Source organism: Podarcis cretensis (assembly GCF_951804945.1).
Source record: "Podarcis cretensis genome assembly, chromosome: Z".
Taxonomy (NCBI): Eukaryota; Metazoa; Chordata; class Lepidosauria; order Squamata; family Lacertidae; genus Podarcis; species Podarcis cretensis.
This window is the reverse complement of record NC_137184.1, coordinates 7,114,073-7,134,563: the sequence shown is the minus strand read 5'-3', so window position 1 is coordinate 7,134,563 and position 20,491 is coordinate 7,114,073. Positions and strand designations below refer to the sequence as shown.

At 46.6% G+C, this 20,491-nt stretch overlaps 1 protein-coding gene across 1 annotated transcript in view; it reads left to right on the top strand.

Annotated features, from left to right (window-relative positions):
* The window catches only part of PAPPA (pappalysin 1), a 251,942-nt gene extending 240,301 nt beyond the window's left edge, over positions 1–11,641 (top strand). The window contains exon 22 of the mRNA XM_079961901.1: positions 2,364–11,641. Within this exon, the coding sequence (XP_079818027.1) occupies positions 2,364–2,471 (108 nt within the window). The 3' untranslated portion in view covers positions 2,472–11,641. The remainder of the gene's footprint in view (positions 1–2,363) is intronic.
* The last annotated feature ends 8,850 nt before the right edge of the window (positions 11,642–20,491 follow it).

Genomic DNA, 20,491 nt, shown 5'->3' with positions numbered 1-20,491 from the left:
TGTAGAGGATTGAGACACTATGTCGGGAAGGAAAATCCACATGGATTTCAACAGGAAAACTCCTCAAGGAGGAGCTGACCTGAATCGAGTACCCTCCTTGTTCCATGAAGAAGGAGGAGAAAAATCCTCCCTTCTGCGGAGGAACATTGGAACATCCTCGCTGCTGCTGAAACTGCATTGATCCTTCCTAGTCAGTGATTTCCCCAGTAGCTACTTTTGAAGGATCTCCACAGCTTCGAAAGCAGAGCACTACAATGGAAGATCTGTCTGGTGCCAGACGGTGGGGACCCAGTTATCTGCGTTGAGATCCTTCCAGCCCTTGGTGGAAAAGTCTGCCAGGTTGGGGGGGGGGGACGACCAGAGGTGACCCAGCCCCCCTCATTCTGCATAATTTGGGCGCAAAGAGAGAGTGGCATGTTGTGAAGAGGCAGGTAGGGACATGCAAGGAGAAGGGAGGCGTTGCCTAGCAATGGGAGGACACACATATGTATGTGTGGCATGTGCATTCCCAGAAGCACCCATAACAAATGTGTCAGCAGAGAGGCCAGATGGGAGGGTCTCCTTACATGACCTGTACCATGGTGAAGAAGAAGAAGAAGAAGAAGAAGAAGAAGAAGAGGAAGAAGAAGAAGAAGAAGAAGAAATTGCCATAGCAGGAGGAAGCCAATGTGTCAGCAGGGAGGGAACACACATTTATGCTTGCTAAAAACATCTGAACAGGTTGTGGCATCGTTCAGGAAGGGAAGGGAATTAGGTCATTAACTCTGGCTCAATAAATGGAAAAGACTCTTGGGAATTCATCCCAGGCACCAAAGTCTCTCCACCCCCACCCCAACCCCAGTTTTGCCCTGCTCTTTACTTTATGTAAATTCCTGATGCAATCCACTGAAATCAGCTTCCTTTCACCAAAGCAACACCCAGCTGCTGCTCCAGTTCCTGCCTTCGCTTCTTCGGTTAAAGAGACAGGAAGCTGCTCTTGCATTATAGCCTTCTTCCATTCCTTGCAAGCCCCTCACCCACCCTCACTTGGCAAAATGTGACCTCCTACCCCAAATCCAGAACTCTGCTCACCTGGGAAAGCTGGGCAGGGGCTTGCTCTACCTGATGCAAGCTTTATAATACGAGAGAGAGAGGGAGAGAGAGAGAGAGAGCGAGAGAGAGAGAGAGAGAGAAATCCTGTTCACTTTTGAACATTGCAAAATGAAGCCTGGGTCTGATCTGGATGGGATCCTAACTGTTAGGGAGGGCAAGTGTGAGCGGGGTGGGTGGGTTATTGCTAAACCAGTCTACATTGTAAATGCTGGCCGATTATTGCTATTAGCATAGGGGTGTGGAATCTCAGGCCCAGGAGCAAAATGCAGCCTCTTAGGCATGTATATCCAGCCGTTGGAACTCCCCCCCCCCCCCGTAAGCCACACCCCTTTATTGGCCCAGGCACCTCTGTCCAGCCTTTGGGTCATTCCCAGGTCACACTGGCCCAGCTCCTCAACTTAAGTGCTTAAATGTGCCCCTAAACTGAGACAAGGCCTCTTTGGTCACCTGGGTGGAGGGTGGAGGAGGCAGGTGGCAGATATAGAAGCCTCTTAACTTTGTATAGTAGGTTCATAGCATTACAAAAGGCAAGCATCTTCTCAGTTCTGTACCCACTTTTGCTTCTGATCCCACCCAACTCCAGCTATGGACTGCAGAAAAGGTCCCATTCTTGTCCCTGACCCAAATTCATTAGTTTCTGATTTAATGGTCTTCTAAAGGGTAAGCCATGTGGCTCATTTATTGATAGGTCAGTGGCTCAGTTTAACACCATCTCCAGATGGCAGATTTTTGCTGGAGAGATTCAAGTCCATTCTGGATATTGAAGGCTTGCACAGTTAAAGCATATCCTTCTGTCACCCTAGTGCAACAGATCTACTAGATATTCATAAAAATGACTTCTCGTGGTTAGGAATGTGATGGTTGGGAAATGTACTGGAAGAGGCTTGGGGGCAATCTGATGGTTAAAGGGAAGGCATATAAACCCCAAAAGCAAATCAGAATGAATGTTCATTGCCATATAAGCCTTCCTACAAACATACCAGAACAAATCATTGATGCAGATAGTGCTAGTGCCAAACCTCTGCAGAACCTTGGTACAAACCAAATCAGGGTGAATGGTCTAGGTTGCCTAGAGCTGCCCCAAGTCTTTAAGGCCCATTTGAAAGAGGAAGCCAAGTGTATATCCATCGGGGGGGGGGGGGGGGTCCCACAAAGATGGTGTCAACACCAAAAAGGCCCTGCCCTGTTGTGCTTTTAGAAATCCTTTTAAGCAGCTTTGCAAATAAGAGTGAGGCACTGATGCCCTATGTTTCTTGGTTTCCTTTGTACAGGTCATCCCCTTCCCAATGTCCTGTGACATGCAGGGGGATTGTGCTTGTCGGGACCCCAGCGCCCAAGAGCACAGCCGACGGGAGCTTCGCGCCTTCAGCTTTGGATAATACCAAGATGACAGAAGAGAAACCACCTCCAAAGGCTAGGAGAGAGGCATCGTCACTTACCCCATTTTTGTTGGTATTGTGTGTGTTTTTTTCCTCATTTGTTTAAAACAAAACAGTTTCAGCTGCTCAACTCAATGGTGTTTCTGCACCAGGGACCTGTAGGACTCAACCAGTCTGCCTTTAATTTCTTTGCCCAAGGAGAACTGAAATTGGGGGTGGGGGTGGGGGTGGAGGGTGGAGGGAGAGGCAGGCTCTTGTATTAAACATATCTTACCTAGCAAGAAGAAGCAAAACAGGAAATGGCAAATAGTTGAGTCAAAGAGGACTTTTTTAAAACAACAACAAAAATGTGCCAGGAGACGAAGGAGGAGGCATCATGGTCTGATGCAATTGTGCATCCACCTCGTTTGAACAATGCGTGGTTCAGTTTGTGGGTTTGTATGTCTTTTGGCTTAAGTCCCTCCTCCTCTTTTGTATGCAGATTAAGGCAAAAAAAAAAAAATACCAAGCCATATATAAATATGTACCTAATATTTATAGAGAAGTTGGTGGGGGTGGGGTGGAGAGAGGAAGAGAGGGAGAGAGGGAGAGGAGCATGCCATGGCAACAGAAGAAGGAGTGCATTGCCTTGGCTGTCTTCAGTGTTGTATGCTCAGACTCCCTTCATGCTCAATGAGGGTGTGAGAAAAAGGAAGGAAGGAAGGAAGGAAGGAAGGAAGGAAGGAAGGAAGGAAGGAAGGGAAGCCAGTAAGCCATTTGGTTTGTTGGGGTTGGGTTGGAAAGAAGAAGATGAGGAGGGGGGGAGGAAAAAGAAGAATTGCTTGCCAGCTTTGCAGACAAGGAGAGCGGGCTTCCTGAGATACTTAAGCCAGTGCTTGAGGGAGAGGATGCATTTCTGTGGCAAAAAGCTGAGGGTCAAGGGGGGTGGGGGTGGCTTCAGCTGCTAAGCTGGGGATGAAGGATGGAAGTCCCACTGCACCACCAATGGGGAACAGAGAAGAAAAGGAAGCGGAAGAACCAAACCTCCATCCTGCTGCTGCTGTTACTCTTGCTGCTGCTATATCCCGTAAAACTGATTCCCTAACTGTGTCAGGAACAGGGTGCTGTTTAACCTCCAAGCAACCAAACAGTTTGCCTTAAACCGCTTTACCGGTTGCCTGTCTTCCAAACCACCTCGGGGTTCCTCCCCACCTTCCCTTCCTCAAGCATGACAAAGAAAAACAAGACACCAATCAGCCCCCAAAACATACCCAACTAAGTTCTCTTCAGAGTAGACCCCCTTGAATTTGATGGCCCTAGCCCACTTAGGTCTGCTCATTTCAGTGGGTTGAATGCGACCAATAACCCTCAAGGCCCAAAATGAAATTTCAGCAGCAAACAAAGCCTCGTGTGTGCATGTGGCTTTTCCATCACCTGATCAGCCTTTCTCCTCCAAATATAAAATCCCTGAGACAATGACCCAACCTGTGACTGAGGAGAGAGAGGTGGGCCTTTCCCAAAGTGATAGAAGCTACCTGGTGCAAGACCCTTGAGCTGTGTGGAACAACCCTTATCAGTATTAACCTCTCGGGCAGGATCCCACAATGCTCCTGCCATTGCCTATCTAACCTCTTCCACACCATCATATCTGGAGTCAGCTCTTGGTAGCTGCCAGCTTTCCCCCATCCTCTCTCTGTCTCTCAGTCATTGGACTCCATGTGCAATTTTGCTGATAGAACTCTAAATTCTGCACACAGGGGCCTGGGCTTGTACAACTTCAGGGTCTCCTATCCCTGCAGGGAATCTACAATTCCCTCTGGTGTCTGCCAAAAGAAGAAGCAGCCAAGTTTTAGGTGGTCCGGTGATGGAACAGGCACACAATTTGACTTGTTGCCAGGATTGTTTGCTTGCCATTTTGAAAAAGCAGTAGCCCCATCTTGACATAACTGGATGCCATTATGGGGAAGAGAAACCACAGCACTGGCCACTCATGTGATTCAGCAAACTAGGTTCCCCACATCTATCCTTTGTTTTTCAATTCTAGCAAATTGGGGGGGGGGGGCACTATTCGCAGCCAATGGAAATATTTCAAGTTTAAAAGAACCCTGGTCTTTGCAAATGTTAACTGTTGCTAACTGATTCTCAAATTGGACATGCCTGTTCATCAGACATAAACATAAAGTGGTTTAATAGTCCTGCTCTCACCCCTAGGAATTCTGAGAACTTTTAACAAAGAGTTCTCAAAAACACCCAGAACCCAACTGACTTTCCCAGTATTTTTCAGGGAAAGGCATGACAAAGCCAAATTAAATGGCATGTGGAGGGAATGTATGTGCAGGTCTGCAGCTCTACCTCTTTCTAAGCAGCTGTAGGGGGGGCTCTGAATTGAATCCTACTGGTGGCACTTGGGAAAGAAAGGGTCAACCTTTTCCTGCTGCCATGCCTTTTACTCAAAACAAATCACCCCCAACACACACACACACACACACACACACACACACACACACACACTTCTCAAACTATGGTTTGGAGACATTATTCTCCTCCACCACCATGCAAATTATCATTCTATAGTCCCAAGTCCATCCAGATATAGGTGAAGTTAAGATGGGAATCTTTTCCCATCTGAGAACATCTTTTTAAAAACAAATTCCAGCTGAAATACGTAAGGGAGTATGCTTGGGGATGGGCGTGGGGTGTGACTTTAAAAAGGCAAGTGAATTTGATTTGTCAGAAACATTCTTATCCAATAATTTCCTACAGAACTTTCTTGCTGCTGTCTCGGCCCCAGTTGCTTTAAAAAGCACCAACTCTGTTCATGAATAAGAATTGGGGGGGGGGGGAGGATTCAGTTTGGTTTGTATTTCAGTGGAAACCTATGCAATTCACACTTCCCCCAAACAATCCACAGACTAAAATGCTGCTGTCCTTCGGATTTCACACTTCTTTAGAATTTGCAATGCCAAATAATACATGAAAAAAATGCAAATATTCAGAAAAAGTGTGCAGTAAAAACACCACATTGGTAAAAGCAACATAGAAAAAAAGCATTATACTTTTGTGAGTTGCTTAAATACTGTCGTGGTATTAAGCAGGATATAAATGTACAAAATAATAATAACATTAGTGATAAATTATTATGACTATGGAAAATGGCTCACAAGAATATGCATATTAGATAAAATTGCATACAAAGTAGGTTTATTAGATTAATTTCATTCTGAAATGCTGCCAAATTTTCATAAGGACGTAAAAAATTGCACACTAATGCAGAAATGAACTTAAGTTCAGAAACTGAAATTAAGATTGGGGGAAAAAATGAGAAAATGAAATTGGACAGAATTGTCTATCCCTGTTAGCTTGCATCCTATTCCATGTTAACCAGCTCCTGAAATAATTGGGAAACTGCTTTTATTCTCCTAACTCCACCTATTCCATACTGTTCCACCTATTCCATACTGTTGCTGTGTTCAGGTGGGATTCATTCACATGCCCACAAATTAGGGGTTGCATCAGTTAAAGTGGGTTTGGTGCTCTTGTGCTACAAGCCTGCCTCCTCTTCACAGCACTCCACTCAGCCAAAAGAAAGAAAAAGAGCTAGCCTTTTTGCAATAAGGAAAGTGATGGGGAAATGCACTGGAAACTGTGGAGTAAAATTCATTTGACACAAGGTTGCAGGGGCAAAACTAGACTTTATTTCATCCGGGTCAAAGACCCAGCTTGGCACACACATCCCATGTGCATTTGCATATACGGTATATACACACACAGCCTGGGAGCCTCGTTGACGCTCCAGTGCAAAAAGGCTCTGCAAGTTTGTGTAACCTCCCTGCAAACAAATAAGAATAAACAATAAGTAGCCAGCATTGCCCAGTTTGCAAACTTTGTGCACGCAAATCAGTTCAAATGTGCAAGGGACAGGTGATTTGAAAGCAATCAAAAGAGAACATCGTGCATATTAAACCACTTTGAGGTGTTGTTTTTTTAACCATCAAGTGGTGTATACATTTTCTGAAACAAATATACAAATGCTAAGGGCAAATGACTCCTCCTAGAAGTTTCACCACCCTCCACCCTGTCAAACATATTGGGCTGGGTTGGTGGCTTGGATTTTCTTGTCCATCGAGACGATGAGGAGGGTTTTAGCCGCTGGAAGGTGCTTTGGAAGCAGGACTCAGCTACCTCCATTCTGGTGTCACTTGGTTGTAACTGTCGGTTTGTTCTAGGTTTTACCTGTGTTTTGTTTCTGTCTTTAAAGAGAGAGAGAGAGAGAGAGAGAGAGAGAGGGAGGGAGGGAGGGAGGGAGGGAGGTTTGTTTGTTTGTTTGTTTGCTTGCCTGCTTTTTAAACCTGAAAGATTCTTAACCAACATTTCCTGCTGCAACTGATTTGAGTGGCTACTGAAGAGAAGAAAGGAAAAGACAAAAGAGGGTGGTGCAAAGAAAGGGGAGAGGAGAGGCAACGTTATTGCTGGGACTGCACATGTTTTCAAGGAAATGTACATTTCTAACAACTAAGGACAGTCAGACAGAGAGACTCAAACAACTTGAGGGCTTTATAATATGTTGGGCACAAATCTCATGAAACATTATCTTGTGCAAGTCTTCCGGAGATAGCTCAGAGGGGAGTCAGAGAATTGGGTTCATTGTCTAATCCAGGGTTGGCCAACATGCTGCCCTCCGTCCCTGGCTGTTTGCTATGCTGAGTACAGCTGGTGGGAGTTGGAGTCCAATAACGTTTGCCAATTTTGGTTTGCCCTGATTCCTTTTTCCCTTATGCTTTGTAGTACTTCATAGGCATCTGCCTTTTCCCTTGGTATGTCTGTCATTTGTGTGTGTGTGTGGGGGGGGGGGTTACTTTAATTTCTCCCAAGATGTTTTTGAGGGCAAAGAAATTGCATCTCTCCCCCTAACCCAGTCCACACTGATCAGACTGTATTTGATACAACTTCCAGTGTTTCACAGCTCTCCTAACTGCACGGACTAAATTCAAAAGAACGACAGCACACACAAAAAAAAGAAGAATGCAAAAGAAGGTGGCTGCTAAAATGATTAGACAGATGATTCCAGTTCTTGGGGAAAACATCAATGTTTTCTCATTAAGAAAAAAAAATCATTTACTGGATAGGTGGTGCAGGATTAGCAGAACAGCTAGGTCAGCCACGGATTGCAAAGTTTGTGGGGGATGTGGGGGCACCATCTCTATCTGCCTTTGGACTTTCTATACTGAACTGGGCTGCCATGAAATGTGCTGCATGTATAGCATGATTAATACCTTAACATTCTAATATATGTGTGTGTGATATATGCAGTATACTAATTCTAACAGTATAATATGTGTTGTTTTACAGGAGGGATGAGGAGACTCTGTCTTTCCTGATGTTGCTGGACTCCAACTCCCTTCATTCCTGAGCACTAGCCCTGCTGACTATGGCTGCTGGGAGTTGGAGTCCAATAATACCTATAGAGTCACCAGTTTCCCCATCCCTGATATAGACAATACTGAATCAGATGGACCTCAAATCTTACCTCTGCTGTGAATTCACTAGGTCTGAGGAGCAACTGAGGAGGTCTTCCAGATTGCATTGAACTGCACATCCCATTATCAATGACCATTGACCATGCTGGCTGGGGCAGATGGGAGCTGAGAGCCCAGCAACATCTGGAGGAGTTATTGTTCCCCATCCCTATTTTACCACACACACTTTCACAGCTCCATCCCTTGTCCACCCCATAGTCCAAGGCCATTTCTAGAATCAGTGTTCCTCTTACTTCCTCAAGCATGATCTTGCTGATCATGGAAGTCATGTTGATCTGGACAGCATTTACTACCAATGCATGATGTTGCTTAGGCTAGGGGAGAGTAATGCTCTTAATTGTGGGTGGTATGTGTTGCAAAGGATTGTGGGAGCAGCCACTAAGTGTTCCTGCTGATGAGTTTATACGTAGTATGGGAACTAGGAGACAATTCTTCAGAATGTTCACTGGTCCTCAACATATCCCAAACCAGCTCCATCTTTATTGCTCAGGTCACAAAACTGGAAAACAATTACACTGCCCTACTTGACGCATACGTGACCAACATGTATAAAGTACACCAAACAGTCACTGCTTGCACCACCCTAAGGATTTAGGAGAAGACAGGGCCAACCCAAAGCTTCTTCTAGAAGCAAAGGACAAAATGGTGCCCAGTCAGTACACATACAGGTTCCAGCCAGTTGATCTAAATTTCTATGCTCATGTCTTCCACCATATCAGAGGGCTTAGGAGGTACAGAGCAGGCTAGCTTATGGAGAATTGTTGGATGGGACTTGTACCACCACCACTGCATCACCAGCATACACTACCGGAGGCAGCCCCCCCATTTCCTCATGCTTACTGAGGCAGATAGTAGCTATAGTTCAGCAACATCTGGAGGGCCAAAGGTTTCCCACCATTGGTGTAATGATAATGGCCCAGTATAGGCAGAGCAGCCTAATGTTTTTGTGGCACAAACAGAGAAGTGTCTCAATTTTGCTGCACAACTGGGCCAAGGCCAATTTCCTCTCCCTGGCTCATCAGTTCTCCAGCCTAGGAACAAGAGGTCCTGGTGCAATCAGACAGACTCTTCCTTGGAAGTGGGGCCTCTTTGTTTCCTAAGTTCTGCAAAAGTGGAGATTTTTGGCCTGTGCCTCAGGCAGGTATGAAAGAAGCTGCACTAGCTGATTTCAGACAGGGGACATAGCCAATCCTTTCTGGAGATGCTGGGGGTTGAAACCGAGACATGCATTCAAAGCAGATGCTCTTCCAATAAGATAAGGCCCTTTCGCTAACAGCAGAACAATGTATATTTTCATTACCCATTCCATAGCACCTACTTTTGTCCCAAGTCAAAGCTTTTCCTAGAACCAGAGATCACCTCTTTGTATCATGCTTCCATGTGTGTTGGGAAAGAGGTGCAAATCACTAGCAGTGGCTGAAATATACCCTTACTGTTGCTGCTTCAAGAGAAAAACAGACTTGCAAAGTGTTAGCAGGTTTGAGTCATGTGTTCCTGTGCTTCCAAACAGTTAAAATGGCAGATTTCTCCATTCTGTAGAGCTTTGTGTACACTCACATGGAAAGCCACACACATTTGCACAACCTGACAGTAGAAATGGGTTGGCAAGACAAATGAATGGATAACTAACACTGACCAGACTAGTCATGCTGCTTTCACATAGCTAGCCCCTGCCCTGAGTGCTAAGTGGTTGCGTGTTTGAGGAGATGTAGAATGTAGCTGACCTAGAAACCCACCTAGAGGCTGGATCTTTTTGGCCCCCTTAAGCTGGGAAAAAGCCAAAAGGAATGCTTGTGAAACTCACATGTTTCCTACCCCACTCGTCTCAAAACACACATTCCCCAGACCCCAAAGGCACAGAAGGGTATTTGCAGCCCACAGGAATGCCTGACACAGAGATAGTTCAAGAGCCCCAGTCCCAAAAATCACAGAGGCCTGCAAGTTATTTTGAACAGAAGTGGGGAAATGTATGTCTCCTCCCCCCAACCCTCTAATATTGCTGGGACCATCAGTCCCAGTCTATGTGGCCAATAGTCAGGGGTGATGGAAGCTGGAATGCCACAGGTTCCTCACACTGCCTTGGTAAAAAGTAGCGAGGCTTACATTTCAGCCACTGGTTCAGGTTTCAAAAGTAGGTCTGAAGCCATCTTTCCTGCTTTGTTCTCCATCATTTCTCAGTAAGGAGGTAAACAGGAAGTTAAGTGTAATGTACCAGATCCACACTCTGCTGATTGTAGAACAAAAACACTTTGATGCGCACCATGATCCTGTGCCCTAAGCAGGTAACTCAGTGTTTTCAGAGCTGACAGCATACCTGTGGACTCAGATTTAGCAAGGGCAACTGAATGTACAGTCATGGGTGTTTCACAGAGTTGGCCCTCCCATACACACACACCACACCACACCACACCACACCACACCACACCACACCACACACCACACCACACCACACTCTTATTGGACTATCTGGAGGGCAACCAGCACTCTACCATCAACCCCTTTGCTGGATCTAGCTGATGGACTTGAGGGTCTAATTTTCACCAGCAAGAGGAGCAAGAGGGATGGGAAATAGATTTGTGGAGTTTACAGTGCTTGAGCGCCTGGGACATAAACTGCTCCGACTGAAGTTATGGGTCTGTCTCTCTATTCCTTTGAAACAAAACACAAGTGTAAGGGGGGAGTAAACCCCATTTGCTGCTGCCTTCAAGAGAAGCAGAATACGTATTTTGAACTATATCCGAATATAATATAGTAATATTTGCAAATAAAACTGTGATCTCTTCTAGTGCAACATATATAGATATAAATATATATATATTGATAGATAATATAATTATTCCTATTACCAACTGCTCCTCCATGATGATAAACCATATTATATCATTTTTTTTATTGTTACAGTTATGATGGTTACACTTATTGGTGATTTTATTATGGAATTTGTACTTTAGGCATCAGCTCCAAGTCAGTGTCAACCAATACTTACCCCCGCCCCCCAAAAAAAGTTAAATGGAACTGTTTGCATAAGAGTTCTACGGGTCTACTGTATAAGCGAGAAAGAGAGAGAGAAGTAAGAAGGAAATTGGAGGGACAAAACAAAAACACAGTTTAAACCTTATTTTGGTACCTCATGCCTGTACTTTTGCTGCTCCTGGTTATTTTACTTGTTCCGTTGCTGCGTTCGTTTGTTTTTAACAAATCTAATTTAAATCTCCAAGCAATATATAAAGATGTAAATAGTAAAAAAAAACCACCTTATTTATTAAGATTGTCATCTTTTTTAAGAAAAAATATATTTACACAATTGTTCATCTAATTTATTACCTTTTTAGTAGTACAGTTATTTTCTCTATGATTGTACTGGTGTTGTTGTTTTTTTTTCCTGTTCAGGGTCTTTGTTTAAATGTCATTTTTTTTTTACAGGTCTGGTATTTGTTCATTTTCAATTATTCTCTTCCTCCCCATACCCTCCCTCAGTTTTTCAGGTAACTGGTTATATTTCACATATTCAAATAATAATAATTTTTCCCCCATAATGCATCAGCACTATTTTCCCATTGTCTTATTCCTGTATGTTAAAGTTATATATATGTGGTCTTTACCTGAGAAAACAAAGACTCAAAAGCAGCAGTATAAAAGCTTGTATTAAAAGAGTTCTGAACTTGATGGGGGTCCTTTTTATTATTCCGATTCCAGTGACTTAAGCTTCCTTCCTTTTATGTACTGTTCCATGGGGCTAAGGAAATGAACAATTACTGCAGCACAATTGAGAAACAAACACCATTCAATTCCTACAGAGGAAAGATCTACCTCTCACCTATCTCACCTACCTAGGTCTCAGTAATACACACCAGACTGGCTCCCTCATCTGTGATCAAATTGCAAACGAGCAAGGTCTTACTATGAACCCACCTGGTGTGGTAGTCAGGCTACCTTCTTTTCTTTGGCAATCACTCATAGCCGAGTAAGATTGTCTTCCATGAACACAGTCTTAACAGTGTGTCCATAAGTGATTGACACCTTCCAACAATTAAGTTGGATTTGTGGCACTGCAGAAGGGTTGCTTTGGGCTTGTTGGTGCAACACTTTGTTTTTTGGATATTGAGTGATAGTGCAAGCCCATCTAGTCCAGCATCATCTTCTCACAGTGGCCAACCAGATGCCCAAAAGCAGCACATTGGCACAACAGCACTGTTTCCAGAAACTGGTATTCAGAGCCAAATATTGCCTGTGAAAGTGGAGGCAGAACCTACCAATAGCTGCTAGCCAAGAAGTGGTCCCAACAATCACATCAACAGGGCTTTGCTGCCATGGATAATCTTTTTTCTGCCACCATCATTCTCCTTGCTCTTCCAAATTACCTGCATTGTATAGGTGGACACTGGCTAAAAAACTAAAAAACACCTGCAAGTATTTTACCACACCTGACAATGGTTCTGCAAGATGTCCCACACCAGACACCTCATATACACTTTCCTTGTCATGGGTTTCTGTCTCCAGACCCAATTTCCCCCCTCCCTTCTTTCAAAATGCTTGGAACAGCCCAAGATCTTTTGCTGCTTAAGATGAAGGACAAAGTGACTTGACACATCTTCTGGCCCTTCTCCACATCTAGAAACTGACCAAAGTGACATTGGACTCTTAAAATTTGAGTTGGAGTTCAAAAATATCTGGAAGGCCACTTAGTTCTGTGGTCAATTGTTTTATCATGCTCATGAAGTACGGGGCAACTTGGTTTCAAGAGAGAGAAGCACACATAAAGAGGGTAGGGGAGAAATCTCATTTCATTGGAATCAGCTGTGAATATCCACTCACCTGGAACTCTGGATGGGCGGCTGTTGCCTCATGGCCATGGTGGGTTCAGGGAGGCTGCCATCTTCTGGCGCAACTAGGGGAGGTGATGGCTGCCACTGCCCACCTCCAGCTGCATCAGGTCCTCTGGTAAGGGCAGGAAATGCCCACTTTGCCAATCGGAGGCAAGGGCTTGGGGTCTGTGAGCAGCCCACCTCTAGCTTCTTTAAGAAGGTGGCCAGGTGTTGAATGCCCTCTTGGCCGATCATCCTAGGATTTTCCATCCAGCCAGTCTTTAGGGGCCTGTCTGGGGAGGACATTGCCTACAGACCGTGCTATGGTTTATTCAGTCACTGTATTTGGGGCCAAGGAAGAATTTTCTCCTGCATGCAAATTGGCTGGGTTGCAGGTTTTTGCTTACCTCATAGCAACTGTCACAACTCTGGAGGACAAGGCATTGGGCTGGATCCTTAGTTACAGGGGCACCCCATTGGAGGGGTCCAGGAATCCACTGGGGAGCCGATGGGCCAATACACTTCTCCCAATGGTGGCTTGTACAGGGTTGTGGAATCCATTCCATGTTAGAAGTGACTCCCCAGCACAAGTTTGACCCCACCAGGTTCCTACCTGGTAGCAGGGGTGCTGCCTGATGCTGGAGACATGCCCAGTGCCTTAGACAAACCCAGTGTTTCCTGTAATCAATAAAGTTGTGGCCTAATTCAACCCAATACCAGTGTCCTGTGTCATTCTTGTGGCCCTTCTTTCACCTGCCATTGCCATTATGCACCTATGCTGGCAAATTCCCTTGAATTTTCATGCATAAAGTTTATTTCCTTGCTAAAACATCCAGTTCTTTAAGTCCTGACCTATAGATCAGGCTCTGGAAAAAGGCTAATAAAGTTTCCCAAAACCACTACTGTGGGCTTTGCTGCACTGGAAGCATTGTTAAAATCCCCACCGTCTTTTCAAAAGGGTCAGGATTCTTTTTGTTTTTAATCTGAAATGCTAGCCGTCTTATTTCTGCAAATTCCAACTGCTCTTTCCATCACGTATTATGGCTCCAGCTCATGGAAGTGGCTATAAATGAGCTTTGCAGCCACAGTGGGGGGGAAACATGGCTGGAGGGGAAAAGCAGAAGGGAATCCCTTTTATTCAATACCCCCCCCCCCCCAACCTCCAGAATTTAAAAACTCAAACTTTCCATCCAGCTACACAGAAACCTCAGTGTCTGGCTTTCTGCAGCCTCCATAGTGCAAGAAACTCTTAAAACTATGAGAAAAATTTGCTGGAGTTCAAGGATACTCCATGGAATTCCTTGTGCAACAGAATGTCTAGAAGGTGGCCACAGAGCTCTTGGTTGGATTCAATACCCAGTAGCCACATATGAAAGGAATAATCAAGGCTTTTGTTAACAAGTGTCAGACGTAGAGTATCCTCTCCTCCCCTGGTAGCCTCAGCGGCAAGAAGAATAAACAGTTCATATTTTGTGGCTTTTTATTCATTCATGTTTGCCAGACAAAAGATCCATGTCTCCATGCATAGGAGAGGTTGGCTACTCTGAGTCCCTCCTCTTCCGTCTCCCACAACATCCTGGAAACGTATGGGAAGTCACAGGAGTCACATCTCTCCGCATTCTCTATTCTTGAATGCAGAGGGACCAGCAAGGGACTAGGAGAGTCTCCCATACTCTCCAGGGAGGTCTCTGCTGTCTGCTCTCTAACTCCCCCCCCCCCATTATCTTGTAACTAGGGATTTCTTCATTCAGCTGTACATCCCTGTCTCCCTCTCCTCCTTAAACTGCTGGAGATGGGGGAGGGGACTTCCTACTCCTCCGCTTCTGAGAGGAGCCAATCAGACCAAGGGCTCATTTCCCATTCCTCCTGTTCAGTCCAGTCCCTGATATCATCCTCCTCTCCATAATTTTCCTCCTCCTCCCCTGTCTCCCCCCACCCCTTCAGTTTTGGTTTGTTGGGGTGGCTCTTATGAAGCTCCCTTTGCAACTCCGGGGCATGAACATGTTATGCATATTCCCAAGACCTTTCTTCTGGCCCATACCCCTTCCATGCAACCAAGTACTTTAGTCTTCCATCTCAAGCGTGAGTCTAGAATCTACTCTACTGCTCTATTACAAATTCCTCCTCTCCCTCTACCAGGCCAGGAGGTGGGGGTGCTTACCTGGGCGCTTGGTAGGCATGTGCTGGCACTACTGGGGACAGCACAGACCTATGGAATACAGGGTGTATCTTCATGGAGGCTGGCAACCTGAGTCTGAAAGTTACCGGATTGATCTGTTTTATCACTTCAAATGGCCCCACCCTCTGAGGATCCAGTTTCCTGCATCTACCTCTCTGGGGCAAATCTCTTATAAACAGCCACACCTGGTCCGCCACCTTTATCTCACTGCCTAATTGTCTATGGGCATCGGCTGTCCTCTTATACGACTCCATAGCATAATCCAAACGTTCCCTTAGCAGGCTCTGGATGGCTGTTAACTCTTCTACGAAGTCTTCTGCAGCTGGTACTGACAATATGTCAGTTTGGGAAGGGAAAGTATGTGGGTGGTACCCATAACTGGCAAAAAAAGGGGGTGTGCTGGGTTCATGTACATTGTTGTATGCGAACTCTGCCAAGGGCAATTTGGACACCCAATCATCTTGTTGGTAGTTCACGTAACACTGGAGGTACTGCTCCAACATGGAGTTGGTCCGTTCCCCATTAGACTCTGGGTGTTGGGCTGAGGTGAGACATACTTCTACTTTGAGTAGTTGCATGAGCTTCTTCCAGAACTGTGAGGTGAATTGGGTTCTACAATCCGAAATCACTTTAAAGGGGAGCCCGTGCAACTTGAACACAGGATCTACAAAAAGCTGTGCTGTCTCTTGTGCGGTCGGCAGTCCTCTACAGGGCACAAAGTGTGCTATTTTTGTGAATAGGCCTAAAAGGTAAAGGTAAAGGTACCCCTGCCCGTACGGGCCAGTCTTGACAGACTCTGGGGTTGTGCGCCCATCTCACTTAAGAGGCCAGGGGCCAGCGCTGTCCGGAGACACTTCCGGGTCACGTGGCCAGCATGACATCGCTGCTCTGGCGAGCCAGAGCCGCACACGGAAACACCGTTTACCTTCCCGCTGGTAAGCGGTCCCTATTTATCTACTTGCACCCGGAGGTGCTTTCGAACTGCTAGGTTGGCAGGCGCTGGGACCGAGCAGCGGGAGCGCACCCCGCCGCAGGGATTCGAACCGCCGACCTTTCGATCGGCAAGTCCTAGGCGCTGAGGCTTTAACCCACAGCGCCACCTGCATCCCGTGAATAGGCCTACCACTACCCAAATTACTGTCTGCCACTGCGGCTCAGGCAGATCAGTGATGAAGTCCATAGCTATGGCTTTCCATGGTCCTTGTAGTGTGGGTAGTGGTTGGAGCAATCCTGCAGGTGCTTCCCTGGGCCTCTTTGCCTTCTGACAAATCTCACAGGCTCAGACATACTCCTTGACATCCTCCTTCAACCTTGGCCACAAGAATTGCCTCATCACGTAGTGTCTTGTGCTGCCCAAAGTGTCCCGTTGTAGAGTTTTCATGGCATTGACATAGGACCTTGGCTAGGAGATCTCCCTCCAGAACATAGAGAGTTTCTCTTCTATACAATAGCCCATCTTTCCCCACAACCCCCTCAGCCTCACCTGCATCATTCCGCAGCACCTCTAACTTGCCTTTTGCAAAAGCATTCTCCCGTGTCTTCAGCTAAAATTCAGATACTTTGACAACTGACCCTGCTGCCATCTGTAGTTGCTCTGGTTTCAAATATGCCTATACACTGGAACTGGCTCAGCATCCTGATATTCCAGCCTCCTGGAAAAGGCATCCACCCCTTGATTCTGACTGCCAGACACATAATGCACTCTAAAGTAAAATCTGGCAAAGAACTGCACCCAACGAATCTGCTGTTGATTGAGACGTTGCATCATCTGCCAATACTCCAAATTCTGATGGTCAGTGCGCACCTCCACCTGGTGTTGCACCCCCTCTGCTCAGGAAGGAGTCAGCTTCCTAGAGTGGAAAGCACAAGGGTGTAGGTTGCCATTCTGGTCCTCTTGCAGCAGTACTGCCCCCACTGCCCTGTCAGAGGCATCTGTTTCCACCACCAGTGGCCAGTGAGGGTTGGCATGCACTAGGTATTCCTCTGAGGAGAACATGGTTTTGAGCTGCTCAAATGCCTGTTGCGCTGAAAAGGCTTCTTACCCCTGAAGCAGTCCATGAGAGGTGCCCGAAGTCTTGAATAGGCTGGCACAAACTTGCAGTAGTAGTTGGAGAACCCCAGTAGTTGCTGTAGGTCTTTCTTCGTCTTGGGTTCCTGCCATGACACTACATTCTGCACCTCTGCACACCCATGTGCACCTCTTCTGGTATGAGGCAGTAACCCAGGAAATCTACCGCAGAAACATGGAATTGGCATTTCTCCAACTTCACATAAAGCCGGTGTTCTCTCAGCCTCTGCAGCACCTCTGTCACATGTCGCATGTGCTGTTCCTGGCTTTCAGAGTAAATCAAAACATCATCAAGGTAACTGATTATGAACTTATCCACCAGGCCACTGAGAACATGTTTAAGGAAGGCTTGAAACGCTGCTATCCCCATCTGAAGACCAGGTATTCAAAACTTCCATACCTGGTGCAGAACATTGTTTTCCACTTGTCTCCCTCCCTCACATGGATCAAGTTATAAGCCCCCCTTAAGTCCAGCTTCATGAAAATCTTCGCTGACCTCAGCCTTTCTAATTAATTCCCAATACGTGGTAGGTGATAGCAATTGGGCACCATTAGGCTATTGATCTTTCAGTAGTCTGTGCATAATCTAAGTTCTGTAGTGTCCCTTTTCTTCACGAACAGCACTGGGGAACCTCCTGGTGCATTGGAAGGTCTGATGAAGCCCCTTGCCAGATTCTTCTCCAAAAGCTCTCTCAAAGCCACCAGCTCTGTCTTGGATATCGAATAGAGGCAGCTTGTGGGCAGCCAAGCACCTGGCAGGAGATCTGTCTTACAGTCATAAGACCTATGGGGTGGCAACTTATCTGCTTCCTTCTCCTGAAACTGCCTGACTCCTCCTCCTCTTCTGAGAGGAGCCATTTCCCATTCCTCCTGTTCAATCCAGTCCCTGACAACAAGCTACATAGAGATAGTATGCTGAGACCGCAAAAGTTCAGAATCTGATAATTCCACAGGAGGCAGAGCATTACAGCCCTATGTTTCTGCCTGGGTCAGATCTTCATCTTAGACACAAGAAGAACTCTGCCCCTTTTTCCATCAATCAACTCATTTCACTGCTACTGCAGCAGCTCAAGTAGCAACAAATCCTGCAGGGGCAGGAGGTCTTAGTGCCCTCTCTTCTCTCCTGGTGCATTAATTCTAGGATCCCTGGGAAATGTAATTTCCCCAAGGCCAGTGGCGTAGCGTGGGTTATCAGCACCCGGGGCAAGGCAAGTAATTTGCGCCCCCAACCCGTGGATTTGCGCCCCCTAACCCGTGGATTTGCGCCCCCTAACCCTAACCCCCAGATGTTGCGCCCGGTGTGGCCGGCCCCCCCTGCACCCCCCACGCTACGCCACTGCCCAATGCATCTAATATTTGTCAGGAGTCCTAGAAAGCTGCACTTCCCAGTACTCCATGCATCCATGCTGGCTGGAGCTCTTGGGAGTTGGAGTCCAGCAGAAATTAGAGTGAACCCAGTTGGCTACCCCCACCAAAATCTTTGAGATCTTTCCCCATCATTCAACCTGTTTCCATTTCACTGTCTCCCTCTTCATTGGCAATAAAATTAGAGCTACTAAATCCTTCAGTGAGTATCCTAAGCTCATTGTAGGTATCCTAAGTTCACTGAAGATGCAGAACCTATGGCCCACCCAAACTTGTTGGAGAGACTCCAGTTCCCATCAGCCTCAGCCTGCTTGCTCAAAGGACAGGGATGGGTGGGTGTTATAGTCAAAGAACATGGGGAAGACTGCAGAATCCGCATCCCTGACCACCTAAAGATCAGTAACAAATTCAGAAAATTTGAAAGTTATAACTTTGGGGGTGGTTGTGCTTGAAGTTAAACCAAATGGAACAACTGGAGAATTGAGCCTTCACTTCAGATTTGGTGACTTAACCAGTTCCTTGGTTATACCTGCCCTTGTTTCCATGCCCTGCCTTGCCTACTGAGGGAACGTTCCCCATTTCACAAAAGCTGACAATGGTCTGCCTCTGACCCACCCATGACCCTGTTCTCATAACCTTTCAACCTTGGAGGGGCTGTTCCCATGTAGCCAGCCCCACTGCTTTTCTTCCCAACATAATACAGACTCACTTGTCTAGCAGCCCCACCACACATTTGTGACCATTTGTACCTTTCCCAAGTTCATTTTCATATAAATGTACACACAGATTTGTCACAGAGCCAGTGAACAAGGGGTTTGACACCTACAATGGAGAATCCAAATAGCAATAGCCCCGCCCCCAACCCCCATTAATTAAAAGGTGTTGCAACCAGAGAAAGGAATAGGAACTGCTGCACATGCACACATGTGGCTGCTACCTAGTCTAATGTGGCTCAAGAACACAAAGACAATTTGGCTGGTTCAGGCCAAAGATGCATCTAGTCCAGCATCCTGGTTCCAACAGTGGCCAATCAGATGCCCTTTTAAGGGAATCCTGCAATCTGGGTACAAGCACAATGCATCCACACACACTGCCTTTGCTGCTGCCTTCCCATCAATTGATAGAGAAAGGATCACCTTGTTCAGAGGCAGCCTGTGCAACAATAATGGCTGGCAGACCTACCCCACTCTAATCCAGGGGTGAAACTAGGTGTCAGGGACTCAGCAGGAGCGCAGGGAGGAGAGGAGATGGAGAGCGAGGGGGAGCAATCCGAGGGCAGCGTAGGAGAGGATGACAGCAGCCCAATAGATTCCGTGAGCCTCTCCAGCGAATCGGAAGATTCACAGAAGGGGGCGCCGATGGGCAGGACAAAGGGGGACCCAAGGGGGACATCCCAGAAGCAAGGGGCCAGCGGGGACTCCCAGAGCAGCAGTTGGAAATCAGGACCAGCTTCCCCACCAGAGCGTAGTGGGGGGGGGGAGGAGTCCCAGGTATCAGAGCCCACTTATGCACCACCAGCGAGAGAAGATGAGTCAGGGTTGGCCACGCCTCCATCGGAGAGCGAGGGAACGGTCAAGAGGAAAGTTGCAGGCTGGGTGTGTGCGCCAAGTTCAAATGTACAGGCGAGCGGCACAGAAGGTAGCCCAGATAGGGAACCAGGTCCTAAAGCCCGCCGGAAGGAGGGGGAAGAATCATCAGGGTCAGCGTCAGAGGAGTCCAGAAAGGATGAAACCATAGCGGGCAGGAGGGCCCAGAGGAGAAAGGAACTTAGGAAGAGGTGGAGCAAAGCGAGAGTGTTAAACTGGTGTGGAAGGGGCGGAGACTCAGACGGGACTTCGTTGGTCTAGGCTTTAATACGTAGAGCTGCGCGCTGCGGCTTTGAAATGGAAACTAAACCTCAATAAAGACTTTTGTACATAACTACAGCCTAGCGTTGGTCCTCTGTGAGCTGGGACCTGGAGGCAGCTCTGACACTAGGCTTTATTTCACTTGAGTCAAAGACCCAGTTTAGCACACCTTTGCCACACACACAGGCTGGAAGCCTCAATCGTGTCCCTCCGGAGGCTGCACCCGGGGCAAAAATCCAA